This window comes from Dipodomys spectabilis, unplaced genomic scaffold, assembly GCF_019054845.1.
Source record: "Dipodomys spectabilis isolate Male_0828 unplaced genomic scaffold, ASM1905484v1 ptg000141l, whole genome shotgun sequence".
NCBI lineage: Eukaryota > Metazoa > Chordata > Mammalia > Rodentia > Heteromyidae > Dipodomys > Dipodomys spectabilis.
The window spans coordinates 3,648,443-3,674,846 of record NW_024870818.1 but is presented as its reverse complement, the minus strand read 5'-3'; the positions used below and the strand labels follow the sequence as shown (position 1 = coordinate 3,674,846).

Here is a 26,404-nt window from a genome sequence, read left to right as displayed (position 1 = left end):
CGGGAATTGTAGTTCAGCCTTGAGGAAATGCTTTGGAGCCCGCGCCAGAGCCTGGGCCGCCGAAACTACATTTCCCGGGGGGCGTCGCGGCAGGGAGCCGAGCCTTTTCTAGCGAGCACCACACATCTTCCCCGAGTCGGTTCCGCCGTAAAGGTGACCTGACTACCGGACCCTCGTTTTTGCAGGTGCAGAAGTTATCGGCGCAATTCCTAATCATGGTGAGTGTGGGCCCCTAGCTCCTGCACTGCCTCTGGCTTCGTGCCCTTCACTGGGATTTACTGTGCTTGATGAGGTTTTGGAAGGTCCCCGTGCAAGACCGTTGTCTTTGGTGCTATTTGTAAAGCATCTTCTGGGAACTGTCGCAGTAACCTCTTAATTGGGAGGAAGTTGATTTTTCCCCTGGGGAGTTGTTCGAAGGCTCTGGAGCAATCGCTGCCTTGGAGAAGTGTAATCTCAATCCTGCTGCCAGGTCAGGGGACAAACGAGAGTCCTGATTTTCTCCCAAGGGCAGTAGAGGATTTCATAAGAACGTAGAGGTCTGATGGGAGGAGAAAGTCGTATTCTAATCTCTTTTTCTTTCTTAAGTCGTAATGTTATTAAGAGCTTTTGTCACACAGCCCTTGAAAGCAAAAAGCTCTGGGCTGTTAAGGTACTGCTTACTCACCTTGCAGGAGACCTGTCTCCGCCATATCTAGTTTTACAAAATGTTATTTAAACCCGTGTGGAACTCCTTTCCCACTGCCAGGGACACGTTAGCGTCACACGCCAAATAAACTAGGGCAGATATTCTTTATGGTGGCCTGTTGTATGAATTCCGAAGCACTATTTGTAACCCGCTAAACCATCATGTGGTTGAAGATCTGGATCTGGATCTCCACGTCTTGTCCCTGATGTAGCCAGGGAGGCAGGGAGGGAGCGGTGACGTAAGAGTAATCTGCGCACTGTTTGAAGGTGACATTTGCTACCAGACTGGAAAAATTGCCTCAGTGGTCGTACTTACATCCAGATACATTTTTCTTCTTTATCTCAAAATACTGAAGTGAGTGAGGATTGTAAAAACAACAACGACAAAAAATGCTTGAATGAACTGGAAATTGCCCAGAATCCGGGAAAAAACAAACATGTTTTCAAGGCAAAGCCGTTACTCATTCAACCTTTATAAAAGGCTTGAAGGGGACAGTGTTATTTTATAGTAACTGTTTCCTATTGTCAGACAACTAGTCATTTAAATTTTAGTTGCAGTGGTTTCTGTCCTAATAATCTTAAAAAAGAAGAAACTTATTATCAGAAAACCTACAATATAATTTTAGAACTGGATGCAGCCTTTACAGAGAACATCTTGACAAACATCCCCACTTGGAATATTAAAAATGAGTTTATTAAGGCCCAGAGAAAATTATTTGCTCAAGGTCACACAAGGTTTATACTGAGGATCCCACATACAATATTGTCACATACTTATCAAATCATTATGAAATTTTACTTTTAGTAGCTGAAGTTCTGAATGAAGATACAAGTTCATTATGATGCAGATTATCTAATCTCTCTATTCTTTGTAACTCAATATTAGAATTTGGAAACTGGAGGTTTCATCTATCTTAAAATGTAGCCTGATGAGGTCAAATGATTTTCCCCAAATTACAGCTCCCATGGCTTGATTCTGTGTTGTTGTTGCTACAAAGTAGACCAGCCAGGCCTAACCCCTGGAAGGTGGGTAGTAACACAAAAGATGGTCCATGTGTATGAATGCCTCACAAGATTCAGAATCTTCTGGCCTCTTCAGAAGAGCATGTAAAGGAAATCATTGATTTAGCAAAGAGCCACCGATCGATGTGGAAGAAATAATTGTATTGTCAATGCTCACAGAATTCACAAACATTATAGACCATGATAATGACAATTTGTCTTGTGAAGGTTAAAATGTGTTTGTGACTTTAAGTATCACTATCCCACAATACTGTGAAATTTGTGAAATTTATGTATTCACTTAATCTCAATAAAAAATTATTAAATGATGGTATATGCCGTTAATCCTAGCACTTGGGATGCTAGGGCAGGAGGATCAAGAGTTTGAAGCCAGCCAGGACTACAAAGACCTGTTTTCAAAAAAAAGGAAAGCCTTTTTGTAAACCAATCTGAAGAAGTTTTAAAGGAAGGGATTCTTTGCTTGCATTCATAAAGAATAACAGCAAAAATAAATGTATGAGAGAATCTGATACTGCTTATCATTTGAATTACAGAAATATATGTAAATTAGGAATATGTGCATTTTTCTGTGGAATAACAGAAGAAACACTTAAATTCTAGCTTTGCAACTGACACTTTAGCACATTCTCAAGATAGGGCCTGCATCTGCAGCAAGGTCATTAGTCCCCCGCCAAGAGCAAAGACATTCCTTCTTGGATTTTGGCAGACTGCCCAGAATCTGAGCAAAGAATAGTAACCTGCATTGGCACTGAAACATTGTGAGAAATCAGTGGGACTCCCACCATCCTGCTTTTCAATTGCTGTGTTTCAGAAGAACCCTAAGAACCAAATATGTGCTTCCTTACCTATTTCATCATCAAACATTCAGTTACTAACTAGGCTTCATATTACCCATAACAAGATTGCCTACCTTAGAAAATCTGTCCAGAGACACGGAAATCAACTGCTGAGATTGAATTAGTTGTTCATTAGTTGGCCACAGCCTCTTCACTAAGGACTGGGAACAGATTTTTTTTTTTAAAGAAGCTAAAATGAACTCCTAAAATTGACTATTCTAACCATCTACTTGACTTTCTGGGAGATGAAACTTGATAGATGCTGTCTTTTCCCACTCATTTCTAATAGAGACAGTATGTGTTCATCTTTTTCTGGACCTTTTTCATTCAACACGATAGTTTTAGTTGATCACTATATGAGAGTGCAAATATGAGTCAAAGGCATATTTGTTCTCAAGTAACAGGCATGGAAAAAATTCAGTCCCTAAGAATCCTTAAAGGAAAATTCTGTGATGACAGAGACTATAATTCTAACAACTATCTCAATCTAACAAACCCTGTCTGTTAGGTAGCTGCTATTATTATCTCCATTTCATTATGACAAAACAGTAGAGAGGTTAAGTAACTTACCCAAGATCAGAGAACTAATGACTTGTGGAGCCCAGACTTGAGGCCATCTCTTTAATTGCTTGCTACTTCATACTGCCTCTAGTCCTGTTTTAGACAATTGGCTTATCTGCTGTAAATCCATTTAGTTCACAAATAAATTCCTCAGCTTAAATTAGTACCAAGCACATGATAGGAATTCAATTGTGTATTATTTAATAAGTGAGTTAAATATTATCCGTTGATTGATAAGATTATACCATTAGAAATTGTGCCATCGTTTTGCTCATTATAGCTGAAAGTATGCTTTTCCAACCTTCGCAGTAAAATTATATATGAATGAAATAAAATGGCTTTAAATATTTAAAATGTATATTCCATATGCTTCTAAATGGTTCTTAAACATTTCAAGCATTTGGTAGCAGTATAAACAAGATCCAGTTATTTCTAAAGTAAGTACTTACACTCCAACTAATGTGCCAGGTATTTTAGTTACTTGAATAGCAATAAATAAAGGAAACAGTTTGTTTTGTTTTGTTTTTAAGGCCTTAAGGAGCCTGTATATAAAGGGAAAAAAATTTCTTCATTCCCTTTTTCTCATCTGCTCTACTTGACTTCAAGGAAAAGGGGACCATGAGAAGCTGAAAAACATGTATAGGGCATGAAAGATTTTTTTTCCATAAGTTGCAGTAACTCTTAGTAATGATAGATCAAAACATAAATGTTGTGGAGCTTTATATAATAGAAAATATTCATGTATAGTAATAGTGTTCTTCATAAATCTATTTAGGAATATGAAATTAATTGTCAAAACTGGATATTTTATAATGCTAATCACATTTTGCTTATTCAGAGATATGAAGACCTGGAGCAAAAGTAGTGGGGAAAAAAAATAACAGTTGACACTTTCCTGAGATTTTGTCTTTCTCTTTGACATCTACAATAAACATCATGGTGCTACCTTCTGAGCTTAGGTTTAGAAGGTTCACTGGTGCCTTCCTTCAAGGTCATCATCTTCTCTCTGGGTCAGGGGGATGACTCATCTGGAAGAGAGAATTCTAAATAAAACTTCTGTCTCCAGTCAGTTCCGTGGGACGTTTCTTCATGCAGATAGGCGTAGGGGTGACAAAGAGTAGAAGCACATTTATCCAGCATTAGGAAAGAAATAGTTCATCTGTTTTTTAAATTCTCTGAGTTTAAGTTAACCTATTTATTAATGACTCAAGGTCATTTCTTTGATTTTTGATTTTTTTTTTTTGGTCATGGCGCATGAACTTTGGGCCTGGGCACTGTCCTTCAGCTCTTTAGCTCAAGGCTAGTGCTCTGCCATTTGAGCCATAGCACCACTTGTGGATTTTTCTGTTTATGTGGTGCTGAGGAATCAAACCCAGGGCCTCATGCTCATGCATGAGAGGCACTCTACCACTGAGCCACCTTCCCAGCCCTGCTTTGAATATTATTTTATTCAAAGTCTCTTCCAGTCTACAAAACTACTTTCTGTTATAACTACAGTATTCTTTGTATGGCTTCATACCCCTTTTAAAAATAATTTTTTTACATAATAATGGCCTTTTGTAATCATACTTAACTGTCACTACCTGTTACTATTGTCATTTATTGCTGTTTAATACTAAAATTCATTATAATTCAGATATTCTCATTTTCTTAAAAAAAAATAATAGCCTTCCTTTTCTAGGTAGATTGTTTTATTAAAACATTTTGGTTTAATGTAAATGGAAAGTTTTAATCATTGTTACTTGGTCCTGGTGTGAGTCTACTGAGCAGGTGTACATGGGGATTTGCATAATAAGGACTGTGAGGTTCTTCTGGGTTTGTAACATACAATTATTGTGAATTTAGTAGTAAAATATCACCCCCCCCCCCCAAAAGGGGTAAGATTACCTAATAAATACAAAATTATTTTCCCTACATTGTGAGAGTTACTAAATAGGGGGACAAAGGATACATACTCTGTTGATTTGTATCTACTATATTAATTGAAACAAATAAGTTCCTTTTCTGCTAAGCTAGTTATAAAGAGAATAAAAGGTTACATTCACTTCTTTTGCTTTTGGTGCCAGAAATTGCTAAAGCACTGAGCTACAGCTCTAGATTGCTTGAGACAGGGTCTCTCTAATTTAGCCTAGCCTGTATCTCCATATGTGTGTGACCCAGGATGGCCTTGATCTGGTGATCCTCCTTAGTCTGCCTCCCAAGGGCTAGGATTATAGTTGTGTGTGTGTTCATATGCATGTGTGTGCACCAGTTTGGGGGATTGAACTCAGGGTCTGGATGCTGTCCTTGAGCTTTTTTGCTCAAGGTTAGCATTCTGCCACTTTTGAGCCATATCTCCACTTCAGACATTTTACTGGTTAATTGGAGATAATCTCACAGACTTTCCTGCTAGGCCTTGATTCTCAGTTCTCAACTTCCTGAGTTGGGTTCCAGGTATGAGCCACTGGCACCTGGCTTGCTTTCATTTTGAATATATGTTTGTCTTGTTAAAATCTAATTATATACTTTGTTAAAATAGTAATAAGATGTGAATGGATCTTTTCATTACAGTCTGAACCAATCAGAGTCCTTGTAACTGGAGCAGCTGGTCAAATTGCATATTCACTGTTATACAGTATCGGAAATGGATCCATCTTTGGTAAAGACCAGGTAGGGGCATATCTATAAGTCTTGCTATTAGAATAAGAATATTGTTTGTAAAACCTATAATTAATTGCACACACATTATTCTATGGTGAAGGGATGAGTGGTCCCATTAACTGCAATAGACAGTTTGCTATAAATGGAACTGGTAATGTGTTTACGTGCATCCTTCCAGGCATTGCAAATAATTGCCAGTCAAAATTCTTTCACCTAACGCAGTTAACTTGGTGAAACCAGCAGGTGACAGTCACTGCTGTCACTGATGACAAGGGCTGCTGGGAGAGAAAGTTGATAAAGTGAGAATGTTAATGAATCAGCATGTCCTTATTCACAAATGGTCTTTTGATCCAAAAATAGTCAAATAGAAAAAATATGCTACCCAGCAGGAAACAGACATCCCAAATTCTGGCAAGTCTGATTAATATGCATTTATTTATTCATTCTTGCTCTTGATTTATACATAGTTGAATCCTTCCTTCATGTCAGATATTATATGTAGCTATCTAAGAACTTCAATAGTTAATAGTAATAATAAGAGCAAGCTATTGGCATCTTACTTCAAAATTATGTTTGTTTCACATACTCCTCTAAATTTCAGTAAGATTAAGATAATTCTTTTCACTGCATCTTTTCTTTTCTCTTCCTTTCTTTTCTTTTCTTATCTTTTTTTTTTTTGTCACTGTGGGGCTTGAACTCAGGGCCTGGGTGCTATCCCTGAGCCTCACTGTGCACAAGGCTAGTGCTCTACCAGTTAAGCCACAGTTTAATTGGAGATAAGAGTCTCAAAAGGACTTTTCTGCCCAGGCTGGCTTGGAACTGTGATCCTCCGATCTCAGCCTCCTGAGTAGCTAGGATTACAGGCATAAGCCACTGGTGTGGGCTCTTTCACTGCATCTTTTAACAAAGCATTACTACTTTTGTAGTACTCCTTTTGCCAGAGTGGTATAGTATTAGCTACCTGAGCTCCTAAAAGAGTGGTTGTGACTAATTAATGAAATTATAGATGTGTAAACAAACTATGAAAGAGACTTTTTTTCTGAGTGGAAGACCTGACCTACACTGACAGACACTGCCCTTGCTATTTGGCAGCCTATAATTCTTGTGCTGTTGGATATTACTCCCATGATGGGTGTTCTGGAGGGTGTCCTAATGGAACTTCAAGACTGTGCCCTTCCCCTCCTGAGAGGTAAGTTGGGGAGGTAAAGGGAAGGGTTTTGTAATATTTTATATCTGCCAAAACATAGATTTGAAATTTTTGCCAAAGATTTAATTAGAAATTATGTCATAGAGATATTTTATTTTTGTTTCTTTAATCACAAGTACTTTTTAACATGAATACTGAGAATAAATAAGGGGAAAAGTAAGAAACAGTTCATGTCAAGTAAAGAACTTCTTTTTCCTCAATGTTTATATATACTCTATTGTACTGATTAGGTATGCTTAAAGATTATACATCTAAGATTGCCAACATTGTGGCATTAGCACAATAGTAATTAGCTAATTAGCTAATAGTAATAGAAATTCAGTGCTAATGCTGGCAGTAACAGAAACTCAATTCTGAAGGATGCCCTTCAGAGCCATACACAACCCTAGACATTAGCTATTCCATTATATGTGGTCCCATTCTACCTAGCTGCCATCAGGTTGAGACATAGTGTAAGCTGGCACAATCATAAACTATGTAGTTTAATAAAAATTCATATGTATGCATATAAATGCCTTTGAGAATCATTGAACTACTATGCAAATGTAAGACCAGAGACTTAAATGTGATTGAAAAGTTAATTCAGCTATCATATCAGATTTTGATTTGACTATTATTAAATTGACACTGTATCATAGTAATTGAACTCTGGTCTCTGGACTGACTTAGGCTAGGATTACAGCCTCATTATCTTATCACGGTGAGTAGTTCAGCTGTTTAAACTTAAGTTTCTTCATCTATAAATTATGAGAATTATAATATACATCTCTTAGCATTATTCCTGGTATATTCCTCAATAAACATTTACTATTTTCAATTCATAATTTGTATCTTAAACCTTAAAGCAGGGCAAGGAAGGTAGCTCAGCGGTAGAGTGCTTGCCTTGCATGCATGAGGCCTTGGGTTCGATTTCTCAGCACCACATAAACAGAAAAAGCCAGAAGTGGCGCTGTGGCTCAAGTGGTAGAGCGCTAGCCTTGAGCTGAAGAGCTCAGGGACAGTGCCCAGACCTAGAGTTCAAGCCCCATGACTGACAAAAAAAAAAAAAAAAAAAAACCTTAAAGCAATTGTAATTTAAAAGACTAATTAGTTGCTCCCTTGTGTTATCTATAATAATATGTACAAAGTACATGTTGCTTCAAAAGTTATTATATTAAAGTCTGAATTATATAATTGTGAATAATGAATTGTCAAAGTTAATTATTGAAAGAGGAAATGAAAAATAAATGTTGCCATTTCTGGTGGTGAAATGAATATATATTGTCCTTCCTTTCTTCAGTCCTAAAGGGGGTACAGTCTCCTAAGTAAAAGTTTGTTATTCTGTCAAAGTATAAATGAGTAGATTCAGTATGAAAAAGAAAACTTTACACTTGAATATTTAAGTAGCTCTGCATGTTGTTTGCTGTGTCCACAGATGTCATCGCAACAGACAAAGAAGATGTTGCCTTCAAAGACCTGGATGTTGCTGTCCTTGTGGGCTCCATGCCAAGAAGGGAGGGCATGGAGAGGAAGGATTTACTGAAAGCAAATGTGAAAATCTTCAAAATCCAGGGTGCAGCCTTGGACAAATATGCTAAGAAATCAGTGAAGGTAACTAATATCATACTTAAATGAAGATTTTAATTATTTGTACTTTGAAACTTCTGCTTTTGGTGTTTAAGTGAAAAACTGCCTTTTTGTTTCTGATTCTGTGCTATGGTAATAAATATAGACACAGAGTTTTGCTTGATAAAATCTCTCTGGATCTCCTTTTTTGTAGTATAGAAGTCTGTATGCAGAAGTGCTGGGAGATATTTTTCCTGTTAGCATGACATGGAAATATAGTATCTATTCTTTTTTTCTTTCTTTTTTTTTTTTTTGGCCGGTCATGGGGCCTAAACTCTGGCCTGGGCACTATCCCTCAGCTCTTCAGCTCAAGGCTAGGACTCTACCCTGGAGCCATAGCGCCACTTCCGGCTTTTTCTGTTTATGTGGTGCTGAGGAATCAACCCAGGGCCTCATGCCTGCAAGGCAAGCATTCTACCACTGAGCCACCTTCCCAGCCCCTATAGTATTTATTCTTAAGGACAACTTTGTGATGCTTTTTGCTGTGTGGGACTGCTTCAGACCTACATTTGTGTGTTTAATTATGAAAAGAGATGGTCATGAGACCCATTTGTTCTTTGCAACAAGAGATAGTACCTTCTGAATGTCCCCCCTCCCAAAAAAAAATTTTTTTTTTCTAATCTTGGGGTTTGAATTCAAGGCCTAGGTACTTTCCCTGAGCTAGTGCTCTTCCACTTGAGCCACAGCTCCACTTCTAGCTTTTTTGTGTTAACTGGAGATAAGTGTCTCTGAGACTTTCCTGCCTAGGCTGACTTCACTGCAATCTTCAAATCTCATCCTCCTGAGTAGATAGGCTTACAGGTAGATAGGCTTACCAGCACCTGGCTTATGCCCAGATTTTCTTAATGTGAATGAATTTAAGTATGTTGTTTTTTAAGAAATGGAGTCATTATGACTTCCTGTTTGGTCTCTTTGTGTTCAAGGTGTTTTCATTTGTTTCTAAATTTTTCTTAATATTATAAAACACTGCCTTTTACCAATGAAGTAACAAGTTAACTAGAACTAAACTTTTGCATAAAAAAGATTTACTAGATAGGGGTATACTATCAATATACTTTCCTATCAATGACTTGTTTAAAAAGTATCAGAAAATGTCTTTGTTTTAAAAAGAGAATTTTCAAGTCGGCAATTAGAATCTTCTATCTGTGATACTTCACAGATTTCTACATTTGTTTCCTCTATTTAATAGTTTTTATTTCCTATAATCATTAACAGAAGTAATAGAAATGAGTTGAGTTAGAAAAGCACAGATCTCCTGGTAAGATTACAAGGGCATTCAGACTGCTGAGCTATGGGCTCTAGACTGACTGGCTTTATAGTTCTGCTGCCAGAAATGTCCTTGTTGGGGGCAAGTAGTATTACTGACACTGTAATACTTAGAAGCAGTAGAATACATTAGCTGTAGCTTGCTTTCAGATGGGCCAAGAAAGATACAAGAATATCTGTGAGGAGGGAGAGTAGGAGAAAAAGAAGAGGAAAGGAGACAGAAAAGAGAAATGGAAAGGGAAAAAGAAAGGGATGGAGTAAATTGGTGAGCCTTGGTAAAGGGGATAGTCTGGAGTCAGTCTTTAAAATATGCTTGCAATTTTTCTTTTTAAAAGTTATTTTCTTAAAGTTCTCATAACTTAGAAGTCTACATATATTTCCCTATGCTTTATTATAGTTCACTATTAACTAAACCTCCACAGTACAAAAAAATAGCCTACAATATCCTAAAAATTAATAGTTGAATAGTTTGGGAGATAAGATGATTGGTAATCTCTATTTGAGAAATAGTCTAGGTACCACTGAAGATTAGGCAGTTTAAGAAACACTTTTAATTCATAGACACAAATTGTTGTCATAAACTCAAAAATAAGGAAAATTTTATGAATGACTCAACTTCAATTACTTGCTTTATGTAGTTAAGTAGATAATGGATAAATGCTGTATCTCTGTTTGGCACAAAAGCAAAATAGACATGTGCTCTAAGTATTAGCAAAGTGACTGCCATATGTAACAGTGGCTTTCTCAAAGGCATGTTTTCAATAATCATACCAAACACGAACAAACCAAAACAGAAGGGGGAAAAAGTGGATTTTACAAGGTAAGATCAAAATCCCCTACAAACTCCCAGTGGTAGTTCTATATATTTGGCTTATACAAACTTGATGTACATGCAACTATACAGCTTATAAACCCGTGCCTCCCATGCATCGTAGGTCATCGTTGTGGGAAACCCAGCCAATACCAACTGTCTGACAGCCGCCAAGTCAGCTCCGTCCATCCCTAAGGAGAACTTCAGCTGCCTGACTCGCTTGGATCACAACCGAGCTAAATCTCAAGTAAGAAAAAGGCCTTTGATTTGTTGCTTTGTATGTCCCCTCCCCCACGGTATTAACCCCTGCTTACATTGTATTTGATGTTGGTATAATTTGTGGAAGGGAAGGGAAAAAAAATCATTTAAATAGGGATACAGGTGCACCCATTGCAACAATGAGATGTACAAGTCATTATGTCAAAAAAACAAACTGTACAACTTTTTTTTTTTTTTTTTTTTGGTCGGTCGTGGGGCTTGAACTCTGGGCCTGGGCGCTGTCCCTCAGCTCTTCAGCTCAAGGCCAACGCTCTACCACTTGAGCTACAGCGCCACTTCCGGTTTTCTGGTGGTTTATTGGAGATAGGAGTCTCACGGTCTCTCCTGCCCGGGCTGGCTTTGAGCCGCGATCCTCAGAACTCAGCCTCCTGAGTAGCTAGGATTACAGGCGTGAGCCACCAGCGCCCGGCAAACTTTACAACTTTTGCGGGGGGTTGGGGGGGTAATAGGAAGGGGAAACAAAGGAGGAGGCAACAATGCTTGATAAGAAATGTACTCATTACCTTGCCCATGTAATTGTAACCTCTCTGTACGGTATTTTCACAATAAAAAAAAAAAAAAAAAAGAATTACAAGAAGGGTTAGAGGTCACAGGGAAAGTATTGTGGTAGAGGGAAAAAAAAGAAAAAGGCCTTTGAAATCAGGAGTTTCAATTTTCAAACCTTTTCCTCTTTTGAAAGAAGTTGTATTTATTAGGAAAACTTTTTTTACAATTAAATTTGTTGGACTTTAAATCTGTTCTCTTACGAGTAAGAGGTTGTCTTTCCTGCTGGATTTTATCTTCAACTAAATTTCAGTCACACACTATAATTAAATGAAGTTGCTAACATTTTTTAGGCACAGCAGTTAACAATGAGTGGCTAGTACAAATAATTCACATAGAATATTGTTTAATTTTACTATTTATGTAGGAAATTATAACACAAAGGAGTTTTGTGTTGTGTGTTTTCACTTCATTTTTTTCCCCTTCAGCTAAGTAGCACAATCAGATTTCAATTTTATGTTTAATTCTCAATTTTGTATCTTTTACTATTGTGAGTGAGTCCATAAAATATCCCTACTTTTACCACTTAGGAACTAAACTTCAGTTGTTAATTGCCTTATCCCTTTGAACTTTAAATAAATATGCCAAGGAGTCAGTGACAAGGAGATTAGCAATAGAGTTTCAAAAAATTAGAAACCAAGTCAGTTACCTGGCTACTTCCTTAGGCTTTCTCAGATCCAACTGCTTCCAGTGCCCTGGTTGTCATGATAAAGTTGAAACTCTCAGACAGAGCTTCTTTCTTGTCCCTCCCACTTTACTGGCCATGACTCTTCATCCATAACTTATCACTTCTGGATAGTTCTACAAGTGTTGTGCTTCTTCTTCTATCCAATGACAGCTTTATTTGGTTTCAAGAGAGCTGTGTTTTTAACCAGAAGATGAAAATGAAAAATTACTGTTAAACTGAGACTTTATTTTTCAGCCTTGGAACAAGTCAAAGAAAAAAGAATTTACACTTATTAGGCTTTTATTGTAAGCTAAATACTTTATATATAATTAGTGTATGTGCTTGTGCATATACATGTACATAATAACTACATTTAGAAAGTTGTTATGATGATTAAATGAGGTAAGATCTGTTTTAAGGCCTTGGGATGGTATCTGTCACATAATTAAATCCAGTGAAGGTTGACTGCTATTATTGCTGATTTTTTTTATTATTATTAAGAGGAATATATGTCTGAAGTTGAAAAGAGCCACATCTTAGGAGCTATGTCTCAACATTCCAGTTAAAAGATAACTGAATAATAAATTTAAGAAGCATACCAGCACTAGTGGCTCATGCCTGTAATCCTAGCTACTTAGAAGGCTCATGCTTGTAATCCTAGCTACTCAGGAGGCTAAGATCTGAGGATCAAGGTTCAAAGCCAGCCTGGGCAGAAAAGTCTGTGAGACTCTCCAATTAATCACAGAAAAAGCTGAAAGTGGCACTATAGCTCAAGCGATAGAGTACTTGCTAGCCTTGAGCAAAGGAGCTTAGGGACAGTGCCCAGGGTCAGAGTTCAAGATCCAGGAGTGGCAAAAAAAAAAAAAGATTTAAATATTCTCTCAGAGGTTTGGGGCTGTAGGTAGGTTCTGATGGCTAGAAAGTAACAAAAGTATAGAAACAGAAGATTTAAGTATTATGGGAGAATTATAAGGAAAAGGTACTATATGTGGTCTAGTTTTAGCCAAGCAGTTACTTCATTTAGTTCTTACAGAAAGAAAGGTAAAATGAAATCACTTGACAAAACCTACTTTGTTGTTTTCTTTGAGTTGTTAGTGGAGGTAGATGCTGGAAACCTCTGTTTCTGGAGCTATTACTCAATGGCACTTTGTCCCATTTCCTCAACCAGTTTTCTTTGTGGGAATAAAAGTCATGAATGAGCCAAGAGGAAAGAGGCTATCTTGTCAAACTTTGGACATCACTTTTTTTTTTTTTTTTTTTTTGCCAGTCCTAGGGCTTGAACTCAGGGCCTGAGTTCAAGGCTAGCACTATTCCACTTAAGCCACAGTGCCATTTCTAGCTTTTTTCTATGTATGTGGTACTGAGGAATCAAACCCAGGGCTTCATGCATGCTAGGAAAGCACTCTACCACTAAGCCACATTCCCTTGGCCATCACTTTTGGCACACATTCTTTGTGATTAAAAGTTAGGCACTGTTTCTGCATATCAGTTCAGCTTTTAGAAAGGTTTTAAAGATACAGTTTCTTCTTATAGATGTCATTTACCCAGTGAGAAAATAATAAACCCAAAGATAATTTTTTTGTACATGGATGGTAACTATTCTTATATAATTGTTTTGAAACCCAGAGGTCTTAGCTCTCTGGTGGCTGTTTATCACCTGCAGCACTCCCCTGGGTATTTATAAATCAGAGCTGAATAATTGACAGTGCTGCCAGTTAGTTGGTATTAGGGACAAGAAAATTGCTAGGGCTGGAGATTCAGCCAAAAACTTTTTAACAGATCTATATGACAAAGCTGAAAATGTCTAAGGAAGCAAAAGACTATTATTTATCCTGGATAACAGACTAGCTCTGACATGAATGATATTCAGAAATAACATCTGCTGGGTACAAAGTACCTGGTCTTGGCTGTCCAAATAAAATTGGATTAGCTCAAAAGATCAAAGAAACTAGGTAAGGTAGTCAGCACAAACAAAGGAAGTTAGAGGAGCCATGGAGACTCCTTGATGCAATTTGTCTTCACTGTGCTTTGGAATACTTGAAGCTGACATTCAAGAGGGTTATAGGTTCTTGAGTTCTTAGTAAAAACAGATCTTGGGTTACTTGCTAAATGTATAAATATAGATACAGATATTGATAAAGAAAAAGAATATTTTTAAAATATTTAACATTTTATTATAAGACATTATTATTATTATTATAAAATAATGTGATGTTAGGTTATTTTTGTCCAGCTATATATAGGCTAATGTAAGTGTTCTGAACACATGTAAGGTGCAAAGCTATGTGCTGATCTTCATCAGATTTGGTGTGTTAAAAGTGTTTTGTCTTAGAATATTTGCAACTTATGATGAGTTTGTTTGAATGTGACCATCATAAGTAGAGTGCATATATCTAACCTTTTTCCTTCAGTTTCCTAATCTATCTAATGGGAGGGTCATGTGTTGATAATTCAAGTCCCTTCAAACTCCAAAGTTTCATATGTAGGAGTACTTGAAAAATAGTTTGTATTTGGTATATCATAAGTAAGAATGTACCTAAAATACATGACTGCTCAGAAGTGCTAAGGGAACATCTCCATGTAAGTATTGACAACAAAATGAGATTACCTTTCTGTATTCAAGAAATATTAACCCTTTGATTGATGTTTTATAGATGATAAACTTTACTGTACTAATAATCACAAATTGTGAGGTACTCCCTGCCTTTAAAGTTCACAATTGTTAATGCCACTAAGTTATTTAGAAAATTGCCAAAGAGCAAAATTTGTCTGTTTCACAAATCATTTTAACTTGTATACGCTTGAAGTCAGAAGCTTTCTATCTTAAGGGCTTTTATTAAATAGGTAACATTTTTTACATAAGAACCATTTATCTAAGTAGTATGTTGGCTTTCAATTCAACCAGATTGCTCTTAAACTTGGTGTATCTGCTGATGATGTAAAGAATGTCATTATCTGGGGAAACCATTCCTCCACTCAGTATCCTGATGTCTGCCATGCCAAGGTGAAATTGCATGGAAAGGAAGTTGGTGTGTATGAAGCTCTCAAAGATGACAGCTGGCTCAAGGGAGAATTCATTACGGTGAGAAGTCTTAAGAACTCTTAGGAGTCACACCACACTGCTGGCTGTCCGCAAGGTGGAGGGGACAGCTCAGGGACTGATGTCTTTCATAGTTGTTCTGATAACTACATCTTTATTTTATTTTCCTACAAAGCCAGGTGTAGTGTACTCTGATTTTATCTGTTGTATAGCAGTTGAGGTCGATTAGTAAAATGGGAAGAAAAATTGAATCATTTGGTTATCATTATATTAAGACCTATTTCTTCATATTTAATGTGATAAATGTTCTACAGAAATATGTTGCATTGGGTTTTTTTTTTTGTTTTGTTTTTATTTTCAAGAAGACATGCTTATGACTGAATTAGGTTAGTATGCTCAACACTGGGTAGTTGAATGGTTTTGGAGAGGACACATTAAGCTAGAATTGCAGCCTTTTACCCCAGGGTAAACTTGGAATTGATGAGAATTTTCTTATGGTCAAGTAACACTGCTCCCTCTACCTGCCCCCACCTCAGAGTGTGCAGCAGCGTGGTGCTGCTGTCATCAAGGCTCGGAAACTGTCCAGCGCAATGTCTGCTGCAAAAGCCATCGGTGACCACATCAGAGACATCTGGTTTGGAACCCCAGAGGTAAGGACGCCGATTTGTATGGCCCGTGCAAATTTTTGTTCCCTGATGGTGTAATATAAAAGGAGCCTGACCTTAGCAATCAAGCCAAATAGGTTCATTTTCCAGCCAAGAAACCTTGGGAAACTCTTAACTTTCCTAAGCTATTGTCATTCATTACATTTATCATACATGATTGTGCTGGTTAAGTGAAATTATATTTGGAAAGCCATTTTTCTTCTTAAAACCAATTTTGAACCAGAGTTTCCTTAGGTGTAAAGATGATACTTCTTTGGCCTATCTGACACCTAGTTTGGAAAAATTGAATGTGATAGTATCCATGAATGTTAACTTGTCATGGAAAGGCATAGTACTGAGGAAATTCCTTATATTCACAGTTAAGGAAGTCACCTGGCTTTCCTTTGTTAGTTTATATGTCAGTTGGTTATAAAAAGTAATCCCTGTGCCTCAGGAGAATGCACGATATTTTTCAGGGGGAGTTTGTGTCTATGGGTGTTATCTCTGATGGCAACTCCTATGGTGTTCCTGATGATCTTCTCTACTCATTCCCTGTTGTAATCAAGGTAAGAGTGAGGGTTTTGGGGTAGGCATTTGGATGTTGTTAGAGGGAGAGGGAGTCACTCCTATGAGAAAGTAGTCACTTTTATTTAATTTTTTCTGCTTTAAAATTCTATAAACCACAACTTCAAGTTGTAATGACTATAGAAAAGAAAATTCATCTCCACTAGACACATTATGTTATTATACCTCTAGTATCAGATACCAACAAATAATGTCTATTATAATTTTCAAATGAAGCAATGGTTCTCATCATTCCTTTTTTTTTTTTTAAGATTTAGTGGATTTTAAATTCAAGTGTTGACTTATATCAGAATCATCTTCTAATTAAGTTTTGGGTTCTGGGCTGGGATTATGCTCAGTAGTTTCTGATTACTTCTTTAGAATCAGACTTTAAAACAGGAACAAACAGATATAAATTCCAACTAGATTGTTGCCTGCTAACAGATCCCTCTTAGTTTCATTATAAATCTCTTACTTGCAATTATTTTCACACAGAATAAGGCCTGGAAATTTGTTGAAGGTCTCCCAATTAATGATTTCTCACGTGAAAAGATGGATCTTACTGCAAAGGAACTGACAGAAGAAAAGGAAACTGCTTTTGAGTTTCTTTCCTCAGCATGACTAGGCCATCATTTTGATGTGAATAAATACCCAAAAGCTGAAGAATCTAAATGTCGTCTTTGACTCTAGTACAAAATAACAATAATGCTATTACTTAAACTACTTGTGGGAAAAAAAAGCATTTAAAAAATTGTGTGCTTAGTGGTACAGATTTGAGCGAATGTCTACAATCATGCTGTTATTGCTACATTCTAAATAAAAATATATATTCATGTGAAATTATCTCAGACTCTTAATTTCTAGCTAATATTTATTTTTTTCAGGTAACAAACTTGCATATCTCCTAGCTTGCCTAAAGAGTTGTGATTTTTTTTTTTTAATTTCTGGAAAAGGCTGGGAAGGTGGCTCAGTGGTAGAGTGCTTGCCTTGCATGCATGAGGCCCTGGGTTCGATTCCTCAGCACCACATAAGCAAAAAGAAAAAAGCCAGAAGTGGTGCTATGGCTCAAGTGGTAGAGCACTAGCCTTGAGCTGAAGAGCTGAGGGACAATACCCAGGCCCAAAGTTCAGGCCCCATGACCGGACCCAAAAAAATTTCTGGAAAAAGTAATAGCATTGGAAATTAGTCTGAAGTAAAGCATAAATTTCTTATATAGGAAATTCTATGAAAAATTAATCAATATATTTTTTCAATTGCTGACATAAGGAAAACATAACTTTTAAAACCTTAAAGATTCATTCATGCTTTTTGGAAAATTTGATTTTAAAATTAGTAGTTAAATAAGTTGCAGATAACAATTTCTGTCACTGGGTGAAATTAGAAGTCATTTTCATGGTAGAAAAAAATGATAGCAATAAGTCTTCCTCTATTCCTCTGTAGCAGAATAAGGAATCATTTACATTTCATATGAAATAAGTATCACAGAAGTTTTTGTAGTGTTAATGTTTATAGTCTAAGCTTAATTCTAGAAACAGTGTTAAAAAATAGTTCTTTGTTTTCTATGATAACAGGATACATTGTCTCTTCATTCTTTCCTTTGTCTGCATGGGGCTTGAACTCAGTGCCTAGACACTGTCCCTGAGCTTTTTTTTTTTTTTTTTTCTCAAATGTAACACTCTACCACTTTGAGCCACAGTTCCACTTACAGCTTTTGGGTAGTTAATTAGAGATAAGAGACTCATGGATATTTCCTGTCCCGGTGGGCTTTGCACTATGATCCTCAGATCTCAGCCTCCTAAGTAACTAGGATTACAAGTGTGAGCCACCAGCGCCCAGCAGTTTTTTCCCTCTTGTGCTTATCGCATTGTCCAAACGTGTGCCATAAACCTTTCAGGGCCTGCTGTAATAGTCCTCATGGATGCACAAGTACTTGTTGATTAGATTTGTTACTTAAAATTACCTATATCAGGGCTGGGAAGGTGGCTCAGTGGTAGAGCACTTGCCTTGCATGCCTGAGGCCCTGGGTTCGATTCCTCAGCACCACATAAGCAAAAAAGAAAAAAGCCGGAAGTGGCTCTGTGGCTCAAGTGGTAGAAGGCTAGCCTTGAGCTGAAGAGCTGAGGGACAGTGCCCAGGCCCAGAGTTCAGGCCCCATGACTGGACCCCAAAAAAAAAAAAAAAATTACCTATGTTAGCCTGTAGTCTGAGAGTACTAATTAATAGGCTTCTATTAATTAGAAATATAGGAGAATGTCAGAGTAACAGAGTATGGTCTATTAAGGTTATTGGAGAGCTCTAGATTACCTGAGGTCAGTTACTCCTGCATGGTTCCAGGTGTCTATTTTGTTTTTGCTTTTGAGAGTGTTCTTTTCTGCTTTTGTCTAACATGTAGGTAATGATTATGTGTTTACTGACTACAGCAAGAATCTCACTGTCCTAAGACTAGTTCTTACCACTACTTCAGAATTCAACCATCAGATGAGGTTTGGAGTATTCAGCTGCATGTGACTTCTTAGTAAGCAGTACTCCCGGAAGAAACCTCAAAAGAGGAGGAAGAGCAGAGGCAGGAAAGGAGGGAAGAAAGCAAGCCCTGGTATATTGCAACAAGAATGGATCTGGGCTCAGTAAGTTAGGGAACTGTCCTGAAGCCAAGGAGCCTGGTGCTGGCGGGAATTTCTTGTCACCTGTAAGTTCTGACAGTAAGGGTCATATAGCCCAAGAATAGTTGCTAGCTGTAGGAAGTGCTGTAAAAGAAAAACCATGTGAGGGCTGGGGAGGTGGCTCAGTGGTAGAGCACTTGCCTTGCATGCCTGAGGCCCTGGGTTCGATTCCTCAGCACCACTTAAGAAAAAAAGCCGGAAGTGGCACCGTGGCTCAAGTGGTAGAGCGCTAGCCTTGAGCTGAGGGACAGCGCCCAGTCCCAGAGTTCAGGCCCCACGACCAGAACCCCCCCCAAAAAAAAAAAAAAAAAAAGAAAAAGAAAACCCATGTGGTAGGAGCTGAGTGCTAAAAGGGATCTGGTCAAAGCACCATTATTCACAATACAATCACCCTTCAGTCTTATTCTCTTAGTGAGGGTTAAATGTGTTAGGAAAATGGAGGAGAATGGAAAGGGAATAGGCCAGACTCGATCAACAGGCTAGGCCCGTTTATGGGCACAGACCTTCCCATGGGTTTGGAAGTTGTGCCAGAGAGTAGAGACAGGAGCTGGGTTTTTATAGGAGGTCTAGGCAAGGAGGCAGAGGTTAATGAAAAAGCCACTAGGTCAAAGAAGGTGGATTCCTTTCATTTGGGCCCACAATGGGATGTTTACAGTGGGCTTAGGTGGATTCCCCTGCCAGCACATCAAACAAGTTCATACCTGGGATTTTGCCTGGGGTCTGTATGGGCCTGGGACAATCCTTTGAGATGAACTGTCATTTATGATTAAATGGAGAGGGCATGGTTGGGGTTCAGAATATAATAATCCACAGTGCTTTAGCTCTGGAAGAACCTCTCCTACTGTCTCTCACCAACCCCTTTTTCTCCCAAGAATGGTTACAGAAATAAGAATTCTTCTCTCCAGGGTGAGTCATAGAAACTACAACTATCCCCCCCACCCCACCCCCACACATACCCCAAAGCAAGCCATAAAACTTAAAAAGGTCACTTTCTTCCTTGCATTTGAGGATCCTCTTTGTAACAGACAGTTCCTACCCCATGTTTTGGGGGAAGGAAAGGGATAGAATGGAAACTTAGGATAAGAAGAATATGAACAGACAAGCAGGCCTTGCTGGGTCAGTTCCTATTAGGTCATATCATCTTGTCCAATCACATTTCTTCATGACTAAGCATTCTTCACTGAACCTACACATAAAAATAGGGAGACTTGACTGCTTTGGAATCTTCAGTCTGAAGATCTTGTATCACTAAAACTTTAACTAAACATTAGGATTTTTTTGGCCTATATTATTATTGTATTTATTTATTTATTTTTGGTGGTCATGGGGCTTGAACTCTGGGTCTGAGCGCTGTCCCTCAGCTCTTCAGCTCAAGGCCAGCACTCTACCATTTGAGCTACAGCGCCACTTCCGGCTTTCTGGTGGTTTATTGGAGATAAGAGTTTCATGGACTTTCCTGCCTGGGCTGGCTTTTGAACTGCAATCCTCAGATCTCAGCCTCCTGAGTAGCTAGGATTACAGGTGTGAGCCACCAGCACCCGGCTATTATTATTATTATTGTGTCAGACATGATCCTCTCAATAGATAAGAAAAAGTATAACTTTTTACCTGGCCACATTAAACCTGTGGGGTGGGTTGCCCATGATTTATGCCTCCATGATTTTCCACTCATGTTTCTTCACATCTGGCCCAGAGAACAGGCTTCCCTATTTCACTATACAGCTAAATTCAGGGCTCTACCTTTATCCAGGCTAGGTGATAATGATATTGTCAAGTTTCTGCAGGGAAGTTTCCAGAATAAAGTTTCTCACAGTTAATACTCCCTTGTTCAATTATTTATTCAAAAGGGAAATGTATCTGGGCAAGGCACTGTGCTGCCCCAGGACAATGATGAATTTTAACATCATTGAACATACATAAATTACAATAAGGTCTTTGGAGGAATAGTGCGATCTTAAGAAGACATTAGGGGCAAAAATCCACTTAGATAAAGATGGTTTCCAAGTCTTTCTGCGGAGTTAAGAACTGAAGAATAAAAAAGGAGAGGAGAATTTCTTTCCTTGTTGCCAAAGGGAGTAATAAATTGCAGAGTCCTGAAGTTGGAAAAGCTTTTTCTATTTCATGAAAGAAAAGACCAGTAGAGTACTAGAGCAAATGGGAGGTAAGATAAAGGTGTTCACAATAGAATTCTAGAAGAAGGCAGTAGCTGAAAGCCTCTCACCCAAGCTTAATAAAGATTTTGACATGCAAAAGTAACTCTAATGATCACATGTGAATCCTTTATCTTTTATGCCTTTTAATCAGAAATTTTTAAAAACAAAACATGGTTCATTTAAAAATTCTATTGGCTTTGGTATTGCCAGTTGATTAAACTTGAGTAGAAAGAAGCCATCCCTACTGTATTAAAATGCAAACATAGTAAACACTACATTCCTTGTATAGAATATATAAAAAAAAGATTTATTTGAAGTATAAGCCCTACTGACTCACACCTGTAATCCTAGCTGTTGGGGAAGACTGTGACTCAAGTTCATGAGCTCTCATTTCAGCCAAGAAAAAAACAAAACAAAACAAAAAAAACATGTGCAATGATGCCTCCCTATCATCCAGGGAAGCAAAACTAGGATTGTGTTCCAAGACGGGCAGGGCAAAAATTGGGACCCTATTCAAAAACTAGCAACTCATAAAGATAGGGGACCTGGCTCAAGTAATAGAGCACCAAGCAAACATACAAGACCAAGTTCACATCCCAGTACCATTCCCTACAAAATGTACAAAATGACTATGTAGAAAGAGCAAAATGAAAGTTTAATCATAAAAGTATTTTTTTTTGGGTCCGGTCATGGGGCCTGAACTCTGGGCCTGGGTGCTGTCCCTCAGCTCTTCAGCTCAAGGCTAGCACTCTACCACTTGAGCCACACTGCCACTTCTGGCTTTTTTTCTTTTTGTTTATGTGGTGCTGAGGAGTCGAACCCAGGGCCTCATGCATGCAAGGCAAGCGCTCTACCACTGAGCCACCTTCCCAGCCCTATAAAAGTATTTTTGAAGTGGAATAAATCTTTGAAATTATCCAATAAGATACTTTACATTTTTGTAAATAATTTAGCTAATGACAAGAAATTTAAAGTTTTATTTGATGCTCTTCCTGAAAGTAAAAATAAAGCTGGAATAAGTAGCAGAAAAAGTTAGCTTAAAAATTGATAAAACGGGAGCTTTTATCTTGTCTCTGCTTTAGTAGCAGGTCTTCTGGAACAGGACAGAGTTCCAATTGATTAGAATTTCACCAAAGGAGAAATTTTCAATTATTCTTTACACTATTCAAGACACAAGTCTTGCAGATGAGAAGGATAAAATTCCATATTGTCCATGTTGCTATCAGAGTCCTAGAGCAAAGGCCCAATTCTAGGGTTCCCAACAAACCATGCTCTGCCACTTACCCCAACTGATTAATCAGTAGGAAAAGAATTTATTCAGTACAGCCATACTAAAGAGGAACTTGGGGATCATCAGTGTTCTCAGGCCCCATCTTTCTGGTACTGACAAAAGCCTCAGGCTTCCACAGGGAAGGAACAAAAAAAGGACCAAGAAGCATGCAGTCAAGTAGTATTGCTTAGACTGTGGTCTGGTTGGTCATTACCTTAGAATCAGCCATGTGGAGATTTGTCAATGCTGTTACCATTGCTTGTGAACAGTTCTGACTCTTGGCACGAGGTGTATATTAATCAGAACTGTCCCTGGAATTCATAGTAACTATGGGAGAGAATGGTAGAGAAAAAACAAGTCAGAAAGGCAAGATGGAGTTAGGATAGTGACTAAGTTTTCCTTCAGGTATAGGGAAGTAACTAGAGGCTTCTAAATGAACTGAAACATGATGTAAAAGGTGATGATTGACATCTGTTTTTTATGTTGTTCCTGAAAAGCCTTGAAAATAACTTAGTTCTTTCTTTCTTTCTCTAGTCTTTCTTTTTCTATTTCCTGGAGTTTATTTCGATAAATATTTTTATATGATCAAAAGTGTGTCTCTAGACTTGAAGGAAGAGGATTACCAGTTTTGGATGACACTCCTCAAATAATACTGTTATATAAGAATTCAATCACAAGATACAGAGGAGCCACATTTTGAGAGGTCGAATTGGGAGTCTTTATTAGAAAGCTGGCAATTGCAGGTGGACTCCTGTCCCAAGACCTGCAGTCTCGAATACACTTAACACTGTTAGAAAACTGAGCCATGAAGCCGGGCTCTGGTGGCTCACGCCTGTAATCCTAGCTACTCAGGAGGCTGAGATCTGAAGATCGTGGTTCAAAGCCAGCCTGGGCAGGAGAGACCGTGAGACTCCTATCTCCAATAAACCACCAGAAAACCGGAAGTGGCTCTGTAGCTCAAGTGGTAGAGTGCTGGCCTTGAGTTGAAGAGCTGAGGGACAGCACTCAGGCCCAGAGTTCAAGCCCCACAGCCGACCAAAAAAAAAAAAAAAACTGAGCCATGAGGGCAGTAAAGCAAAGAGCAGAAAAACAATCCCAACAAAACCAGATCAACTCCAATTGAGAGCTGAAGTGGGACACCATGGTGACCTGAGGAGAGCCAGGAGACTCAAGGAATGTCGCACTCTGGCACCTAGGCTGGTCGGGGCATAAATGGGGTCAGGGGCAGGGAGCAGGGTCACAGGGAGCTCAAGAATTTCACAAGTTCAAGGCACAGGACTGGCAGGTCCAGGAACTTATTGTCCAAGTCCCGGCCCTGCGTCTAGGAGTTCAGGTGTTATAAGGTGTCACAGTTGTGAGAGAACAAAGAAACCACATTTTTAAGAGGCCGAATTGGGTGTCTTTGTTGGAGAGTTGGCATCTGCAGGTGGACTCCTGTCTCAAAGACCCCCATTTCCAAACAGAGCTTAGACAAAGCTTTTAAAGACAAAGACCACATGTTTGGGTAGAACACCCAATATAAGCAGACCTTATTAGTAAGTAGCTCTGGTAGAAGCAGAAATATCCATTTTGGGAGGTAGTTAAGGGGTCAAATTAAACTTCCCATAAGGGATAAGCCTCAGATTTTCCATTTAGGGAGATTACCTCAGTGGCAAGTGAATCAAACCATTTAGGGAGAATCAAGGTAGAATCAGATTCATTCTCTATACCAAGTTTTCCTCAGGCTAAGCTATGACATGGTCAATTCAATGATTGGCCTCTCTCCCCTCTAGACTTTTCACAGCTGGGTGGAGAGCCCCCTTCACCCAGCAAGGCACCAGGAGACTCAGCCTCCTCACTTCACAGGTACACCCAACACCTGGGGGTGGGACTTAACCTTCATCCACCAAGAAGACAAAATGGCACCCATTAAACCCAATTCCCTATCATCCACCACATTGCCAAGATGGCGCTGGTTAGACCCAATATCCATATTTCAATACACGTGTCTATATACAGAGTTGAGCAGGCATCTGACACAAAATTTAACCAATCAAAGGATACAAATGTAAAATGAAGGCAGAAATGCCAATTTTTTACTCTTGCTTTTTGTTATCCATCAGATACCTTCATTCCCAACAGACAAGTCAGTGGTTTTAGCAAAAGCATCATCTAAGTCCCTCTTACAATTTTAAAACCACAAAGGTAATAATTAGCCACATTTTAATGTAATCATTGGAGTGATCATGTAGATCAACTGCTTTCAAACTCAAAATAAAAATTTTTCATTATTTAGAGATGAGTTGAAAGTAAAATCAAGGTGACGTTGTTGTCTTTTAGAGAAAAATCATGAACTCATTTTTCCTTTATCTCATATGTGTTAGAGGAGACAAAAATGCTTTTTTCTACCTGTCTAGGTTATGACTAAAAATTAAATTGACATAACAAGTTGAAGATAGACAGTTTAAATTATGTATATATATATTAAAGGTCTATAAAAATAGGAGAACCAAGAAAGGGAACAGGTGATTGATACATATAGTTAGTTCCTGATATAGTATGATGGTCTGGAGATTATGGGGGAGGGGGAAATTATAGGAAGAAACGTACAGTGAATAAATGTTGCCTTGCCATGCCATTAATAGTTTTTTATCTCCAGGAATGGCTTTCTTCTGAAGGATTGACACCTGCCTTATTTCCCCAGGTTAAGCAAAACACCAGGTACATGCTCATGTGCTTGACTGTGAGTCCCTGTGAGACTCTTTAATTAACCAGCAGAATGCTGGAAGTGGTGTTGTGGCTCAAAGTGGTACAGTGTTAGCCTTGGGCAAAAGAGCTCAGGGACAGTACCCAGGCCCTGAGTTCAAGCCCTGCAACTGATAAAAGTGATGCCAACTGGGACATTTTCCCAGCAAGAAATGGATACTCCTGGGACGTAGTTTGTCCTGGCAACAAGAATTCACCTACAGGCAGTTGAAAAAACTGCAGATAAGAGGGATGGTTTCAGATCCTAAACTGAGTCACTTTGAGCTTGCCCTTTCAAAACTAATCAGAGCTGGGAGGTCAAAAGAAAATAGTTAATAAGCATGCCTACCTAATCTTCATAACTCTACCTTCTAACAGGACAGGAACTTAAAATCTATTACCTGCTATTTCTATTTTAGTAGGTCTTCCTTCCATACACTATAGTCCAGACATCTATAGTCCAGTTACAAGGCAATGATTAAGGCCTCCAACTGATCCTTTAATCACTCTAATCCAGCCTCAGCTTCTGACTGGTTATTCTTAATAGTCCACCAGGCTCTTCCCTACCCAGTTGCCAGATGTTAATCAGTCAGAAGTAGTTACAGACAAGATCCACCAACTCCAGAAATGCCTGAATGTAGGAGACATGCAAGTCATTCAATTTTTCTTTTCCACTATTCCTTCTGCCATTTGTGGGCCCAATTGTCATAGCTATATAGGCAATATCTGTAGGCTCTGACTTTTTTTCTGACTTTCCCCAGGAACACATATAGACTTTCACATCCCAATGGGTGGCTGAGTCCCTCATGTCTCTGGGATACCAGCCACTCAACAAAGAGGACCTGGCCAACACAAGAGCTTACCAAAACCAACATCTAAATGATGTCATTCCTCATCAGCAGAAAGTAGCCTAAGAAGGATGACCATCAACCCTTTTAGCCTCAGTCCAAATTTTCCTTCTATCCAGAGACTGACTATGAAGGATTGATCCCTGCCTTATTTCCCCAGGTCAAGCGAAAGACCAGGTGCATGCATAAGTGCTTAATCACAGGCAGGTCATTCTGACCTAGGCCCAGTCTAAAGTTCCCTCACCCCAGATGGAACATTCCATTCTGGGACTGGCCAAGGGTGCCTTCCCTAAGCCCTCAAGAGACCACAGCCTGGTTTTTTGTTCTTTAAATTTGTTTCCTCATTAAGACCAATATAAGGCTGACTCCAATGCCACCT

The 26,404-nt window shown here is 38.5% G+C and overlaps 1 protein-coding gene across 1 annotated transcript; it reads left to right on the top strand.

The window, feature by feature from the left end:
- The first annotated feature begins 108 nt into the window (after window positions 1-108).
- Window positions 109-17,210, top strand: Mdh1 (malate dehydrogenase 1). Its single transcript, XM_042691284.1, has 9 exons — window positions 109-218; window positions 5,655-5,753; window positions 6,837-6,933; window positions 8,366-8,541; window positions 10,758-10,880; window positions 15,028-15,204; window positions 15,699-15,812; window positions 16,283-16,372; window positions 16,866-17,210. The coding sequence occupies exons 1-9, from the start codon at window positions 216-218 to the stop codon at window positions 16,989-16,991; spliced, it is 1,005 nt and encodes a 334-aa protein (XP_042547218.1). The 5' UTR covers window positions 109-215; the 3' UTR covers window positions 16,992-17,210.
- The last annotated feature ends 9,194 nt before the right edge of the window (window positions 17,211-26,404 follow it).